General features: G+C 36.9%; 1 protein-coding gene across 1 annotated transcript in view; it reads right to left on the reverse strand.

The window, feature by feature from the left end:
- ZZEF1 (zinc finger, ZZ-type with EF-hand domain 1) overlaps positions 1–16,729 on the reverse strand; it is a gene marked incomplete at its 5' end in the record, with an annotated part of 34,863 nt that extends 18,134 nt beyond the window's left edge. Inside the window, 19 exons of the mRNA XM_009702524.1 lie at positions 135–412; positions 852–991; positions 1,596–1,743; positions 2,321–2,493; positions 3,507–3,769; positions 4,250–4,415; positions 4,627–4,765; positions 5,029–5,158; positions 5,825–5,986; positions 6,836–6,955; positions 8,222–8,386; positions 9,042–9,558; positions 10,129–10,222; positions 11,423–11,502; positions 13,043–13,283; positions 13,673–13,821; positions 15,022–15,223; positions 15,862–15,943; positions 16,563–16,729. Coding sequence (XP_009700826.1) covers positions 135–412; positions 852–991; positions 1,596–1,743; positions 2,321–2,493; positions 3,507–3,769; positions 4,250–4,415; positions 4,627–4,765; positions 5,029–5,158; positions 5,825–5,986; positions 6,836–6,955; positions 8,222–8,386; positions 9,042–9,558; positions 10,129–10,222; positions 11,423–11,502; positions 13,043–13,283; positions 13,673–13,821; positions 15,022–15,223; positions 15,862–15,943; positions 16,563–16,729 — 3,416 coding nt within the window. The remainder of the gene's footprint in view (positions 1–134; positions 413–851; positions 992–1,595; positions 1,744–2,320; positions 2,494–3,506; positions 3,770–4,249; positions 4,416–4,626; positions 4,766–5,028; positions 5,159–5,824; positions 5,987–6,835; positions 6,956–8,221; positions 8,387–9,041; positions 9,559–10,128; positions 10,223–11,422; positions 11,503–13,042; positions 13,284–13,672; positions 13,822–15,021; positions 15,224–15,861; positions 15,944–16,562) is intronic.
- Between the last annotated feature and the right edge of the window lie 165 nt (positions 16,730–16,894).

Genomic DNA, 16,894 nt, shown 5'->3' on the forward strand with positions numbered 1-16,894 from the left:
AACAAGGGCTGCAGATGATCAGGGTACAGGTCTAATCGACTTTCTATTAAAAAGCCTCTATGCATAAGGCATACATGAAAGGAAATTAGTATTAGTCATCAGAGAGCAAATGATAGATTTAAAGTAAAAAGCACCTGTCTAAACACACAGCTCCCAGACTGAACAGAAGATGAGTTGTCTTCCAGCCTTCTGGAACTGTAGATCCATCTCCCGCAGCAAATAAATTATGTTTGGCTGAAAGGACTTTAGCCACCGCAGCATCCACTTCTGCAGGCCTAAGTCTCAGGATTAACTGGCCCAGAAGTCCCAATGTTAAATGATAAGTTTCATTTAGGTGGCCAGCATTGGAGATTACAACCTGAAACATCAGTGGAAGTATTTGCTCCAAGTTAATCAAAGACATTGTGGAACCCTACAGAAAAAGAAAAATCTCCGTAAGGCAGGGAAAGAAAACAAGATTTTTAGTCAAAGTCATAGCACATACAAAAGGTTCTGTTCTAATGCTCTTTCAAATGGGACAAAAGGAATCTACTTTCTCGTTTCCTACTTTGGTTGTTGACCTGTTAAGCTGACCTGACACATAAATCTAAGTTGATGATTTAACTTTGCAGGTGTTGAACAGTTAAGATAGACTGCTTTACAGGTAAGTTAAAATTCCCTTCCCTCTCTTCCACCCAGGAAGAAGCCCTTACATTCCTTAGTAATGTGAAATGTCTTAAGACATTCCGATTCGCATTTTATAACATGTAAGCAACAAGAGCCCATCTCCCACATTTAATTCGCTATGAATTTTATTCATGTTATTTGTGACACCTAGAAAACTACACAGATTGAAAGTAAAAATAACTAACTGATTTGAAAGGTGGTAACATAGCTGCCAGCAGTCCTAGAATCCTCTTCTGAGAGCATTCAGCAAAAACTTGTTCCTGGCTAGGTATTAAAACCTTCTCTGCTTGCTTCTGGGCTGAATCCTCCGAGAGGTAGTCATCTGCTTTTTAAATTAAAACAAAAGAAGAAAATCCCCCAAACTGTAGTTAAAAATAAAAGAAATAAGTGATAGCTTAATTTCTATAATTACAATCTAAGGATAAAAAAAAACTTAAAAAAATTTATTAAAATTTGAAAAGCAAGTCTTAATAAAACTGTATAAAAGATAGTAGGTAAAGAGATTTACACCATTTATGAAAAAACATATAAAGGACAGTACTAGAGACAGATTCATTTAACTATCATAATTCTTACAATATTAGTCTTTAATAAAATAAAACACTTAATTTCTGGTTCCGGATACTTATACTTGTGTACAAGAATACACAAGTACTGTGTTAGACCAACAGGAACTATAATCTGTATACATGGTTATGTATCAGTGGAATTCTACTCTGATATTTAGAATCCTTTAAACCGACTGCAAGGTAGCAGTTGTTCAAAGCAGTAGGTTTGGCAGGTTTTTACAAAGCAGACAGCTCGCTTGCGTTAAAGACATTTGCAAATATGCAAAAATGGGTTAGGAATAAAAAAAAAAAATACAGCTGTTTGCTTTGCATGTGAATAGATATTTCTGTGACAGGGAAAATGATAAATAATTTTTTTACCTGTTGCAGAAACATTATCATCCACAGACAAGTCTGACTCTTGTCTCAAAACAGCTTTCTTTGCAAAGACAGCTTTGCTTTCACTTCCTTGTTTTCCTACTTTATCTTCTGCAGGAGACAGGATTTCATTCCGAGTATCTCCTTTCCCCTAAAAATAAAACAAACGTACTAAAAGATTAAAACAAAATTTAATACCTGCAGAAACAACCACGGAAAGAAGCAGCCAGTCATTCGCATTTGACATTTTTCCTCAAACATCGAAACCTTTTATTAGTTAAGAATTTCTCGATGTATACATGTCTTAAGATTCCATACAGTGAAAATACATTTTTCTATTTTGTTTGTATCTCCGTGCATAAAATTACTATGCTGTAACAGTTTTATACACTGTATAAGACTGTAGGAAACTCACTGTCCTATCTAAACAGTGCTAAAAACTAGGGGAAACGACAACCCTTTCGGAAAGAACAAGCTTTGCCCCTTCCCTCCAACGCTTTGGTGAATCAGTTGCCTGTAAGAACATAAGGTGATGCCTTCGTCTTTAATCAGCTGAATGTAATAAAAATGAACCAACCAACAACTGTGCCCATGCCCCGCAACTTTTACCTACAAATGAAATCATTACTATCTGTTATTTCAGTAACACATGCAGAATAGGATGTTTAAGCTTCTGAAGATCACACATCTAATTGATATCAGGGGTTCTGGAAATAATGGGTACTTACATTGCAATGCATAAAAGAGCCTGTGCTTGGTTTCTCATCTCTTCCCTTCACTGCCTTATCACCAGCGTGACTTTTTGGAGCACCATCTGTGGAAGGACTAACTGAAACACTGTCGTTCTCCGAGAAGGATTCACCTTCTGGTAACATGCAGAGGAGAGCTAAATTTTTCAGACCTGAAAGCAAGAAAGTTATAAAAGGTAGTTAGCTGTTGAGTGGCAAGATCGGCAAAAAGCAGAACTGAAACATTTTGAAAGAGAACTGCAAACTTCCCCTTGCACACTTCTTTTGAATATCAACTAACTCCACCAAAAAAACGTTTCCCATCACGTTCACTTAATTATGTAGTTCCATAAAATAATAGCAATGAACAGGTGCTGACATTTTCCACCTCACAAAGTTACCATTGAGGTAGAAGTCTTAATTTAAGAAAGTGTTAGAGATACCTCCCAACAGTGTAAATTATGAAAGGTAAGTGAAATTTGTCTTAGCTTTCAATCTTCTGACCACTTGATTTATACAATAAAACTGTATGTTAAAAACAAACAGATTAAATAATGAGCATGCATAAGTATTCGATGGTGGTCGTATTTCAGCTATATTAGAGCTGTTCAAAAAAATCTACTGGTAAACTTATTTGAACTTGAGTCTAGAATTCTTGATACATTCAACACAGGCCTCTATTGTATCATCCTATTTTCTGTAATAGGTCTTAATTCACAGAAATCCTCATTTCCAGACAAACGGACATCATCCCCAGAAACTTATCTCATACCACAAATAAGGTTAAAAAATTCTTGCCAAGAGATGCAGAACAAAAAACATTTTCCACTAAGTTATTTGCTTTCCTTCAAGTCCTTCATTTGTCAGTAACATGTTAGTAACAGAACATGAAGCTATATTGATTGATCCTTTTACAACATCTAAGATGGAAAAAAAAACAACCTAAGAGTTGCCAAGTTTTCTGCAATATTTATGTAAGCATAAAAGTAATTTTCTCAAGCACCCTATTTTCCATGTTCCAGTGACCCTGAATGGCACTTGTTCTACACTGGCTTTCCACATAAACAGTTATTCTCAGTGAAGTACAAAGTAGCTTCCCCTTTCCTTTGGAAACTTCAAAGTGAGCAATCACAGACTTTTCTGACACTTGCTAGAAACCATTGTTTCAGTGAAGGAGCTGACTCACCTTTTCCGTGCTGGGCTTTCATCAAGCAGTCTCCAATGAGCTGTATGCACTGATGTTGCAGAACTCTGGCATGACTGAGGACCTGTGAATCTAGTTTCTCTCCTTCTACTTCATCCCCATTTGCCAGATCTGCACTGTAGAGAGTCAAAGCTGCAAACAACAGCCAGGAATAATTGTGGACATACGGCTGGATGAGCCTCTGTCGGTCACTGATTCGAATAGTCACCATCGGATACACTGTGATGCTGTGAGTGGGCAAGTGACTGAAAGAAGAAGGTACATAACTTTGAAATGCAGCTGCTTTCTTGCTAACCAAGTGTAGTTAGTAACACACAACACCTTCACAGGAAACTGCGAAAAACCCAACACATTCCAGAGTTTCAAAATCTGGACCTGTTTTTTAAGATCTTTGGTGTTAAGCACTGAAACCTGTGCTGTCTAACCACAGCAGTGTTTCTTTCTTCTAGCCTATCATTCAGAGTTGGTAACTCTCCTTCTGCAACTTCCACAGCCATGGCTAGAAAACAATTGCTACTAAGTTACTTCGGAGGTTGGGGCAGGTTTCCAAATGGCAGAAATTTTTGCTGAACTGGTCCTATATTTGCTATGTTTCCCCAAAGGACACCAACTGATGTCAGACGCAATCTTGTAGAAAGCAAGATGAGAATGACTGATAGTACTTAGCTGCTAATTATCGCTTTTCTGCCAAGTGAAGGGGGGAAACAAAATCATGTATTTAATACCTGTCAGAGTATTTCTTTGCAGAATAGCATCCATAGCAAAGGTCAAAGTCATCACACACGTTGCAGTTCATTCTCCGACCTATGATAACTCCTTGACAGTGATCACAGGCATACTCCATGTTAACCATTTCATGGTCATCCTCATGTCCTTCAGGTTTAACTCCACCTGCAAAGCAATATTTTAAGATTTTTCTGTAAATACTTTGCGACAAAGGATCTTTCTTAATTTCAAGTTCACGTTCAGATTAGGAAAAGAAAAGCTGAACATTTCTAATACATCCAGAAAAAGAGTCTTTCACTTTATTTTACATATAATTTAGAAGATACTATTTTGCCTTTGAGTATAGGGTTTTGAGGGGTTTGTTAATGATTCTTACCAAGAAAACAAGTTTTACACAGATCCATGTCATTACATTGCAGACAGCGGTAGCGATGCCATGGTGCAATTTCATCACAGCCATCGCAGGATATGTCCACATTTAACAGGTCACAGTAACGAGCAACAAACATGTGCATCTAGAGCAATAAATGGACACAATTTACTTCAGTATTATTTTCTGACTTTGAGAAAGCTCTTTTTAGACAGAAAGCAGAATACTTCCCCTGCCAAAAAAGGATGGGGATCCTTTCATAATTTTAGACTTTTGAAGGCCTACAGGGAGCCAGGGATCCAACTCATGAAAAAAATCAGTTTAAGCTAGATTCCTTTCTCTCCTTTAGGGTTTTAAAAGTCTCCTATTTACCCCTTCTGCAGATAAATAAGCAAATCATGAGGTCACCTTTCTCTGCTTCTCTGGGTCAGCTTGAGCTATCTTTTCATACCAGGTCTCAAACATTACATCCTGACATTCATCCATCCACTCACAGTTTTGCTTGTAGTCTGCAATTTCATCTTCTTCACTCCACTGACTAAAAAGAAAAAGCAAGCTCAAAATTAAATTTGAATGCAATCAGGCTTCCCGCTTAATATAACTTGTGATACTTTTTTATTTTTTAAAGAACAAAGTGCTGTAACATGCTAATAAAAACAGAGTTGTGAGAACTGCAGTTCACTTCGTTAATAAATGACCATATAGACACCTGCTTCTTGCCTCTGTGACAAGTTCTTAAATAGACATGGGCACCATAATGCAAAATCAGAAAAATCTACACTTACAAAACTGCTCTTGGTAATGCTGGCAGATCAGATGAGGCACATTAAAAGCTTTTTGGCCTTCACATTTGCTCATGTGTGAGAACTACAATTACTACAAAATTACAATAGGCAGGTGTTAAAAACATTTGATGTTTATCAAGACAAGAAACAGGATTATCTACTTCCTGCTACACTGCTAAACAATTCAAGTCTTTCAGCAGTAATCAGGTTAAAGATAAAATTTTAATAGTTTTTGCACTAGCAACGCTGCAACAAAGTTTCAAATACTTCAGTTAAGCCCTTGGATACTGGTCAAAATTATGCCATACTTGTTAATCGTACTTTTACTGCTTGTTCCAGCACAAAGTTCAGAAGCCTTTCTTGGTAAAAATGGTATCGACAGTTAATACCATGTGAAAGTTGCCTTCTTCCTGACTCACCAAATGACACTGTCGTGAATACTTATGTTTTCTTGTGATGTAGTCATAAGAAGATGTGGTAACTGAATCTCAACAAAGAAGGAAAGATCGCTCGGTTCCCAACTCATATCCAAAAGGTGAAGGAGAGTTGTCTGCACACATGATAAGGCAGGCAGCAACGACCTAAATAAAAACACAAGACAATAAAACATGACAGCTCTAACCTAAAGTTGAATTTGGGAATTAAGGGCAGACAATCACTATACACTGATTTCCAGGCTTTATTCTGCATTAAATTAACTATGTGGCAGAAGCTCGGGTTTACTAATGCACAAACTTACACAATTTAGCAAGAAGCATAGCCAGCACAATTTGAAATAAAGATAGTATCTTTATGGATTCAGTTGAGATAGAGCTTATGCTATTAGCCCGAGCATTAGCAAGAGGGTTTGTCTCTTCTCTGCAGTACAACATTTTCTTGGTATTTGCAGGAACTTGTTCTCTTTGAAACCTTTGCCATCTTCAGTTGAAATTGAAGAAAGGGCTTGGAAGTTATTGGCAGGGAGACAGACATTACAGTCACAAAATTCTCATTTCTTTAGGACACCCAGCTATAAATTCCAAAATTTCTAACCAGAATGTTACCAAAACATAAGCTCTAACATTAAAGTATGGTTGCAGGATTGCCATATTTATTGTGGTATTACTCTTGCCCAAGTACTCCACAATAAATTTGCTATTTCTAGTATTTTACTACTAAGCTTCAGAAACACATTGCAGAATTATAACTACAAAATGCAGTAAGTCAAGGTTTTAACTGATTAAATTTATTGTGCTTCCCTGCATAGTAGTAATAAAAAGCTAACTTGGCATTTTTGATCACAAGATCAAGGTTTCTTTCTTAGTTCTGTAAATAATGCAAAGTATAGTCAATTAAGGCATTAAACAATAAATAACAAATGACAAGGGAAGAGGTGAGGAAGAACAGGAAAAAAAACCCATCACATAAGTAATGTAAGCAATGTACTGTACCTGTCATTAATAGTACTAAATCCCTTCACAGAATTTACCAGGAACAAAACAAGCTGATAGTAGGACTCTCGAATCTCTTTGTGTAGCTCAGCACCACAGCCTTCCAAGTTTCCAAAGTAGCTAGAAATTAAAGAGTCAGTTTAGTAGTCTAGAATTCACTGTTACATTTTAGGTAGCATGCTTTGTGCAAATTTTACAAACAGGCAATCTTTCAGAGAAAAATAGAAGAATCCTGTACCAGGAATCAGAAGTTAAGAAACAAAACAGGCAAAGAGAATATTCTCATGGCACTAACGACAGAATATTCCTTCAAATTAAAAAGGTGCTTTACAAAAATCTAATCAAGATCTTCAAGGAAATCAGTGCACTGTAAGATGACCAGAAAAAGCTCTTGACAAGCGAGATGCCAGCCGGCAAGAGTTCAGACACACGACAGAAATCAAACCTAAATTCATGAACCAGAACAGCACAGTATTAGCTCCTGCTTTGAGATAGTACACTCTAGTTGTACACAAAATTTGAAAAAAACCAAAATAAAAACCCCAAAACCGAACTTCCAGGATATCTTTCCTTACTTAGAACAACAGCTGCACATGCATATAATCAATTTGATCCTTTTTGCCTCTTTTTTCTGTGCGCATGTGCATGCCCCATAACTGGTACATGACTAACAGCACTGCGGACCTCAGCTTGCACATCCATCACCTTAGTCTCTGCCACACGAGTGTAGTATATCACCCCACAATAAAAAGTTGTCTTGTACAGTTATCACATCCAAAGTCATGAAAATTCATGAACAAACAAATGCTTGACTAACAAGATATAACATGCACCATTCCTGGAAGTTAGCTGTTCTGCCAGATAGGTATTTTCTTGATTTACAAGGTAAGTTCACAAAAATTATAAAGATGCAATGCTACATAAGTAATTACAAGCTAAGTGGGTACATAAGTGGGTACATAAGTAATTTTGTATATTACTGGATGAGAAAGAAACCAATCTAGAATTACACAGGAACTTAAACTAAAGCAACAACTGAAGGTTCTACAATCTTTTTGAATCTGTTGTGATCTGGTTGGAACTGAAAAAATGTTTCTAGGTGTACACGCTGTGATTCAACCACATGATACCCACCCTAGCAGCATGAATAGCTGTACAACTAATTCCCACTTGAAAATAATTATTGATTTTTTTTTATTTTTTTTTAAAAATGAAGAACACAAGATACATATAGTAGCCTAAATACTAATCCTCAGATCATATTTTTATTATCCATATGGATTAAAAAGCAATAACTTTTTACAGTTTTCAATATACATGACTGGGAGAACACAAGGACTAAGATATTAAATCACATGGCTGAGACTTGTCCAAATAATTACTTACTTTGTAAAATCTTTCTGACAGGCTAGAAGTTCTAAGAGAAAAAGTACACATGGTGGATGAAAACAGTGTGGCTGCCCAAGTGAGTCTAGGCACTGGCGGATTGTCTTGAGCACTTCCATAATATTCTGCCCTTGGGATTTTCTCAGAGCAAGAACCTTTAAAACACTAAGAAAAGCAAAAAACATCTATGAGGACTTCAAAACATCGTGCTCAAAATAAGCCAAATAAATCACCATTCAAGAAGTACTTGACTCATTAAAGAGCAGATTGGTATCTAAGTTTTCAGTTGCATTTCAGCAGAGGTATATTACAGCTGGAGTCAGTAACAAAGCTTCAAACAGAATCCAGCACTTCCTGCACCAGTCCAAGTTTTAGAGCCTAAAATATTCAAGCTGAGAATTGGAAAACTCTCTTTTTATTTACATTTTCAGAATACCAGGTAATTTAATGAGAGATGCAACTATGCTATATTTAGTATCAAGGATCGCTAGTGCTGCTATACCATGCCTTTGCTGTTTGTAGATAAAAAGCAAAATGCCACTGCAAACAGATCTCAGGAAGCAAGACAACAGGTTGCCAAATAATTGTTTTTTACATTCTGAAGTTCTACATGACAGAAGTGAAACAAAGGGAATAGTACTCTCTATAAGCCTCTACATGGTTGAGAATAACTGAAGTTTGATACATAAATCTGGTAACTATTCATGTACAAAATGTTTTTCAATACTATCTTGCAGCTAAAATATGTTTTATTCCACCTGAAGAGGTGTGAAGACAAGTTTCTGTATTTTATAATCGGCAACGTTTTCAATTTGCTTACCTTTCATGCGAAAGTGATTGATCCTTAATAAAGTCTAATATGTTTTTCAATATAGGATATTTTTCCTTCACAGTAGGCACAGCTCTTGGCTCTTCCATTGATCTGAAAGACAGCAGCCTTAGTCTTCCACGGCTGAACTGAGATTTTCGTGTAGGAGTGGAAGGAGGTGATGATACATCTTCTTGCTGTGAAACTGTATTTTCAACAGGCTTGCTAGGAAATGCAGATGCTTCTTCTGTATGGAGGGGGTCTGGAACTTGTTTAATCTTCGTATCAGATTGTGTCATTTGGCTCCTCTCTTTTGAAACAGGATGAGTTACTCCATTGGATGACAATGAGTGTGCTGCCTGGAAATCTGTGTCCACAACAGAACCTTTTCTTTGGTGTTTATCACTGACATATTGTTGGGTATCATCAATGTCTTGGGGTTCCAAACTGTCTAAAGCCGCATCTTTCGTCTTTGCTCTTACAGGCAAAAAATTCAGTAACAAAAGGCTCTTCTGCATACAAAGTTTTGCTGCAGCATAAAAATTGGAAGACTTAAAATCATGACAATAGATCACCAAACTTGCTATCTTCTGCTTAGGAAGAAAGTGATTTATTTCATTTCTTCTGAGCCAAGACAGCTAGAAAATACTACTTTTCTTGTAATATTGTTCATGACACTATTAGTTACTTAATTCTAGTGTTCCAAATGCTAAACTTGAAAAATCACACTGAATCGTATGAAGTATACAGTAGTCAATGAGAACACATTTTATTCTAGTAACAATCAGCTGCTATTCTAACATCAGTTAATTGTGGTAACAAGTATCTACAAAAATAGACAAACATAAGTTCAGAACCAGGCGACTCAAGTAAAAGGTCACTCCCTGTAGAATTTTCTCATGTACTATTTTCTGCAAAGAATAGCAGAACACAATCCCAGTAGTTCATGTAATGTACACTAGTTTATCCTTTAAGGTATTAAAAAGTAACCCCAGTTGTTAACTGACCTTTTATAGCAAAAAGTAATGTCCAAGATTAACAAGGCAATGCTTTACTAAACTACCTAGAATGCTTATACATTTGGCAATGCAACACTTACCAAGAGTTTCTGGGTTCACCTCACTTGCTTCTGTGTTCTGCTTCTCCTCAGTATCATTTCCCCTACCCATCAGGGATTTCTGCTTCATTTCCAACTGTAGACAGGGTGTTAAAATAGTTAAAATGACTCCCCCATATATCTATACAGCAAGGCAGTATGAAGGCTGCATCACATTAAAAGAATTTAATCTCAGGAACAGACAACAGTATTTATTATTCCCTACTGCAGAACAAAACACTCAGTAGTCTAAAAGAGCACTACCTAAACTATCAGAGCAGATTACACAGCCTCATACTGAGATGCTCAAGGTTTGTAGGCTGAGACCCTTCCCTGCCTTGTGACTGGATATGCATCAGCCCTCCAAGAAAAAGGCTTCCCCTTTACTCCCACCACTCAGGAAAAGATAGACATCTAGTCATGAGACAAGATTCTCCAAAAGCATCATGTCATCTAACCAGTGAGTACTGCCAGATGCAAACATCAATTGTCATGCAACAGGTACAATGCAATTACTCATCTTAACGCGCATCTGCACTCACTGCATCTCTAGTGTGTCAAGCTGCCAGGAATTCTTGCAGGCAGGAAAGAGGAGGTAGGAGGTCACACTAGAACAGTTAATTTGGTTGGCCCACATCTGAAGGGCTCACAAGAATACCAGAAAAGCAGGCCATAGACTGAATTAGCAATTCTCAAAGACCACACAGTTAACATTCAGAATCTCCTGCAGGCTAATGAAATCTAAATGAATTTTGGCTCTCCACAGCTGCGTGTGATGATGCAGACACCTCTCACCAGGTTGTGAGCTGATGACACCAGCTCCTGACATAAGGTATATGCTTCAAGGAAAATTACATGCCAAAAACATACTCTGAACTGAAGCCAGTTACTCGCTTGTCAAAGCAGCAATTATTTCCTTTTCTATTAGCACTGCATTACTGTGAGAATGATGTTTAAGACAGATTTCTTTCTATGCTATACCTCAAAAGAACTCCAACTGCTATGTAAGAATCTTCCGAATTAACAACACACATCTTGCTGAAAAATAACACAAATTTAACTGATTTTGAGTCAAATTCAGACCTAAATACTCATGATGACACACCTGGGGCTGAGGGAAGGAGGGGAATGTAAGAATGCATTTAAATGTTCAAAGTTTAGAAGTGAATATATATTCTTCCTAAGTGAAAACAGTTGATCTAGAGTTACTGAAGGAAAACATGGTTCCACCCTTAACATTGCATTGTAACATATTAAGGTAAATGACATTAACATATATCCTCCTGAGTGATCTTACCATCCATATTCTAATTGAATCAGCCAGGGAATATACTTGTGCAAACTCATCACTCAAAGGCACCTTGCCTCCACTGTTGACTGGAAACGAGAAAAAGAAGAGTCCTGTTTATTTACAGCTCCATTTTTACACAACTTGACTACTTAACTAAAATTATGCTAGAGCTGTCCCTTCATCTTAGTCAATATTTGGAATTATGCCTGCAAGAAAAATAGGGAATAAAACCTGCCAGCCTTCATATGCCTTAAATATATAAGCTGCGCCTTGACAGTTATTTGCAAAGTTAAATTATGAATATATTTCTCATCTCTTCCTCGAACTGATGCCTGCAGCCATGGAAAATAAGAACCTCTCTCTATACATACAAATATCACTAATGCAAACTGCTATCAGAATAATCAAGAAATGCTTAGTGTTAACTTAAAGCTCTATAGATGTATTTAGTTATCAATTTTTTTCCTCTTTTGTTTTCTGAATTTCTGGAATGGACTTCCAAGATCAATTTACAAAAATTAAAGACCTGACAAAACAGTTTCCATCAAAACTGGCCTGACAATGACGATGGAGAAAAAGACATTCCTATTCAGGGTCTTCCCTCTCCCATTCCACCATTTTAATTTTTTTTTCCCCCCTTTTCAGCATCACTGTACATACTTCACATGGCATAGGTGAACATGGGTCCTGAAATCAGTCTGACAGACGAAGACTGACAGATGAAGCTATTAACATAACAGTAGGCTGGATATCTTATCCACTCGTCATTATTTTCCTGAGCTACCAGTTTTCAATCTTACTCTGAAAGTTAGATCAATTGTCAGACATAGCCAAAATGACTAAAGGCAATAACCACTTTAGTCATCAAGTTAGTCTTTTTACCCATAATTTTATAATCCAAAATGCAAGATATTTAGCTTCAAAATTGTGACAGAGTGAAAGCCTAAAATGAAACCCTTCAAAACCAAGTAACACCTTATTATCCAACACTTCAAACATATCAATAAGCTTAATGAAAGGATGGTGTAAGTTAAAAAGTTGTTGATTTTACCTACTGAAAAATATATAAATTGTAATACAATGGACATTATACAAGTTAGAAGCAAAAAATTGCCTTTCATTAAAAAAAAAAATTAAAAAAAAATTGTATATTTTGACGATGCCAAGGTTAGTTTTCACAGTATAACATTTTGGGAGGTAATTCCACCTCCTCCACTCCCAACATTTAAAAACATATATAAGTTGGTACTGGCTTTTTAGAAAAGATACGAGAGTGGAAAATGACATAAGAACCTCTGATCTCTGGGAGCTACATTGTTCTGAATGAAAACTCCAGAGGACATCACTACTCGCTCTAGGTATGTCCTTATAAGGCTTAGTCAGTACCTGATGATGGTTATTAATATTTGGACAGAGCTCTGAAGATAAAAGCATATATTAATAAAAAATAAACACTCTAGAGATAAGGCTTACCTAGTCTACCTAAATGATGACTTCTTTATACAGAGCAACTTTTTAAAAATTATCACACTAAACTGATTTTTCAAAGTTTATAAACTGAACTATAAGATAGCCTTTTACAAACTTTAGGTCTTCATTATTAAGATAGTCTAATATTAGAGTTACCATATTTCTGAAGCTTCTCATATAAATCTGGAGTGAGATACACCAAAGCAGCAAATGTTGAGTTCACAGCTTGATCAACAGTAGAACCAGCAACTATATCTGTCTTTGGGGTCTGTTTTTTACATGCCTGTATAAGTCCTTTGAAAAGTTCAGATTTTTGCCCACTGAAGTCCTGGGCAGGATCTGATTTTGCAAAGTTGATAAGAAAGTTACGGCAGTCATCCTCGTGAGAGCTCCTAGCCTGGAAAGAATGTTAGAAAACATTTACTTTAATATTATCTGAAAAATTGGTGCAGCTCATTTCTACAATTAAGTCAACTTGGGGGATATCTACTGCAGTTGAGCTATCTGATCTAAGGAAAGATGTCCCTGCTCAAGGTGGGGGGGTGAATTAGATGATCTTTGAAGGTGCCTCCCAACCATTCTATGATTCTATGAAAACGGAAACTAATAAAGGGCACAGAACAACAGTTTCTTTCCTCCTTGATATTTGAATTAAATAGCGGTAAGTGATGACAACTTCAGCACAACAGCATATGCTTAAGGAAGTATCAACTAATTAAGTCTGCATGAAACTGTGTGATACATAGGGATTTCATGCCAATGAAACAAAAGCAGTGGTGGAAGTACCTGTTTTTTATCTCGGTGCAGTTTACTGCTTTGACTGGCTCCCGGGAGTGCCTCAGGACACATCTGATGCCTGAAGACAGGTTTCCACAGAGGAGAATTAAGAACTGATGTTACTTTCAAAGGAGGCAAGTCTGCTTCACTACCTAGTTCTGCAAGAAATTCAGAACAGACACTTCAGTTACTAAATATTTTTGTTCATTTTTAAAGATTAATGAAAATAATAACTGTTAAACATCCAGTAGGGAAAAAAAACAAATAGACTGAACAAGTAATTTAACAACTATCTCTAACTTCTCTTTCTCTAATGTGGCACAGAAAATTGATGTACTCTTTCTTTAATGATAGCATCAATATCTTACCTTATAGTGACAATATGTTACATTATGGAAGGACTTTTAATTAAATATTTTTACTGTACTTATAACCGTAGAAACTCCCCAATTTGCAAGAGAGTTTAAAAAGCTTTTTTCCTACTAAAGTTATAATAATTTGCTATATGTAAGCATGCTCATATAAGAAAGGAAGAAAATATTCTATGACAAGAACACTTCAAAGTTCCCTAAATCCACAGGTAAGTACCTGCCTTATTTTCCAAGGTAAATACTGATCAACTGATTGCAGCAAGAACTCTTTAACCTTGTTTAATTTCTCCAAAGAGGTGAATGAAATCAGATTTAGGAAGCTAGATAGAAGTATTCTGATCTTGAAATTAAAGAATAAACAACTCTTCCCACTCCCCCCTTATGGCACCCATCTCATATTTTGCATTTTACTTATCTTTAGTGGCCCAAGTCCTAAGCGTACCTAACTTCTGGAATTAGCCAAACTTAAATTGCAAATTCAGATTTAAATTAATACCAAATGCTCATGTGAAACTTTTTAAAACATTTGTGTGCTAATCTCTGTATTTTTTTCAGTTTGCTAGCTCCATATTCACATCTCGAATATGGGGTGGATCACAGCACTAGGGAACAATTTTAAAAGAAAAAAAGACCAGGAAGAACAGAAGATTGGGCAAACTCTGATATTACTTCATAAATGTAATTCAGCTTAGTATGATTACTGCCAGGTGTCCATGTCTTCCTAACATTGGCTTCTGAATATTAGAGAAATCACAGTGATGCCTGTGGCATTCTCAGAGTGATCCCATGGAACAGCAGCCAGGCTTGCCACAAAAAGTGGGTATAGCCAATGACCAAACTTTGTTGAGCAATACAGCAAGTCTTCTACCTTCAGTCAAGAGAGAAATACAAAAGGAACTTTATTTTCACAAGGGATTCGAAACATGAGGTCCTTGCATCTCCTCTTTATAAGGCATCACAACTTCTGGAGCTATTAAATGCACTCACCTCGTAGAGATTTCAGCGCCATGCTTCGGGAAGCCAAACGCCCCATCAACCGGGATACAAGAAGCTGTAAATCCAAGCCCCAAGAAACGGCAACATCTGGCAGGCCATAAGCAGTGACGGAAAACTTGTAGCCCCACTCATTATTACTGCTGTCAGAGTGAAAGAGAAACTGCAGCCGTGGGCCAGCCTTAAAGGTCACTTTCTACAGAGCAACAAAACAGTCATTTTGCCAAATGTACATGACAGGAAGACGTTTCAGGGTAATGAATTTCCTTCAGCAACTTGTTTTTCAGTATTACGTTCTGTCCATAACAGATCTAATCTCCCCCACCATCTGAATAAGAAATCCACAATACTAAGCAGGTAGAATTTCTATTCAATAGCTTAATGAGAAATTTTATAGTCTATTTGAGCTCCAGAAGCCAGAGCCATAAAACAATTCAGAAGCAGCCCATTTGAGTAGGTGTCACTGAAAAAAAAAGTGTAACTGCAGGAAGCACTACACTTGTCTCATGATGTAAAAAATTGTGAGGGAAGAGGGTCTACGAGTAAGTTTTACCCATGTAGTTACTGGCAGTTAAATATGATTATTACTTTTCATTTTGACTGACTGCTCCTTTGGTAACAACAACAAAGAGTGATTCTTTACTCATTCACTCCTTTTATTTGCATCATTGAAGACCTTCTTCCTCACCTCCTGCTCCCCACCTTTGAGAGTAAATAAACACACACACGCGCATGAAAGCACACACCCTTTCAGACAACAGGTTTATCACAAGAATCATAAGAGTTTCCAAAGATTGAATCCATCACTTGGCTGAGAATTTTAAAGGTGCTCACCTTAGGCCACTTCTCAGTGCCAACCTTTGTATCGTAACGAGTTTTTGCACCTCTGGCATCAGTAAACTCCAGGTAATCATACCTGTGAAAATTGCAATTCATTACTTCCAAATTTACTTTCTAAGTTTTGGGGGAAAATGTTTGCTTTTGGATTTGCACAAGTGCTGCATCTCAATGTATCCTGTCACATCTTTCTGAACAAGACCTGCATTGCTTCATGTGACTGTAAAGGAATTTATTTCACGTTTCAAGGCAATAGTCCCAGCAAACACAGACCTGCATTCCCACAGAACTTTCTCAACCTTTCAGAATTGGTAACGGGTGCTAATTTTAACATGTGGCGTATGCCTTAACTAAACAGTAGCCTGATACGTTACCAAGAGAAACCAAGCCAATAGTTTTGCCTAAAGAGGACAAAATAAATACCACAAGCACAAACTGTGGTGGTCACAGCAATATTACGAAATAGATCAAGGCCAAAGGAAGCAAAATTCATACGAACAGTACGTCTGTACATTTGCCAGGAGAATTGGCTTCCAGCACGATAAGTCATTCAAAATAACACATTGTATATTACAGAGGACAATGAAGAAATTGAAATGGCATGCTTGGAGTGCAAGAGGTATTCCTTGCACATTGAAACATGAATTGCCCCTATGCAAATAGATATTGGAATCTAACACAGCACAAGATTAAATTACCTCCTTTCAGTTTCACATTTTTCATCAAATTCCACCTCAAAGTAAGTTGCTCCATGGCATAGGAAGACTGAGACCTCATGGCAGTTATTTTCATAGTTATGAGGCGATTCCATTGTCCATGTTCGCAATACCACAGGCTGTTCTTGCTGCCAGCTTTCCATTTCCATCTGCAGAACAAAAACATATTCTTGAGATACAAATGTAAAGCATTTTAAAAAAAAGAAAATTACCATACTGAATTTTTGTGTCTATACTTTCAAGTTGCCAGATGTACATACAAAGTGGCGGGTCCTACATTTCAGTCACAAAACCCCCATGCAGCGTTACAGGCT

Source organism: Cariama cristata, unplaced genomic scaffold, assembly GCF_000690535.1.
Source record: "Cariama cristata isolate BGI_N322 unplaced genomic scaffold, ASM69053v1 scaffold18776, whole genome shotgun sequence".
Classification (NCBI taxonomy): Eukaryota; Metazoa; Chordata; class Aves; order Cariamiformes; family Cariamidae; genus Cariama; species Cariama cristata.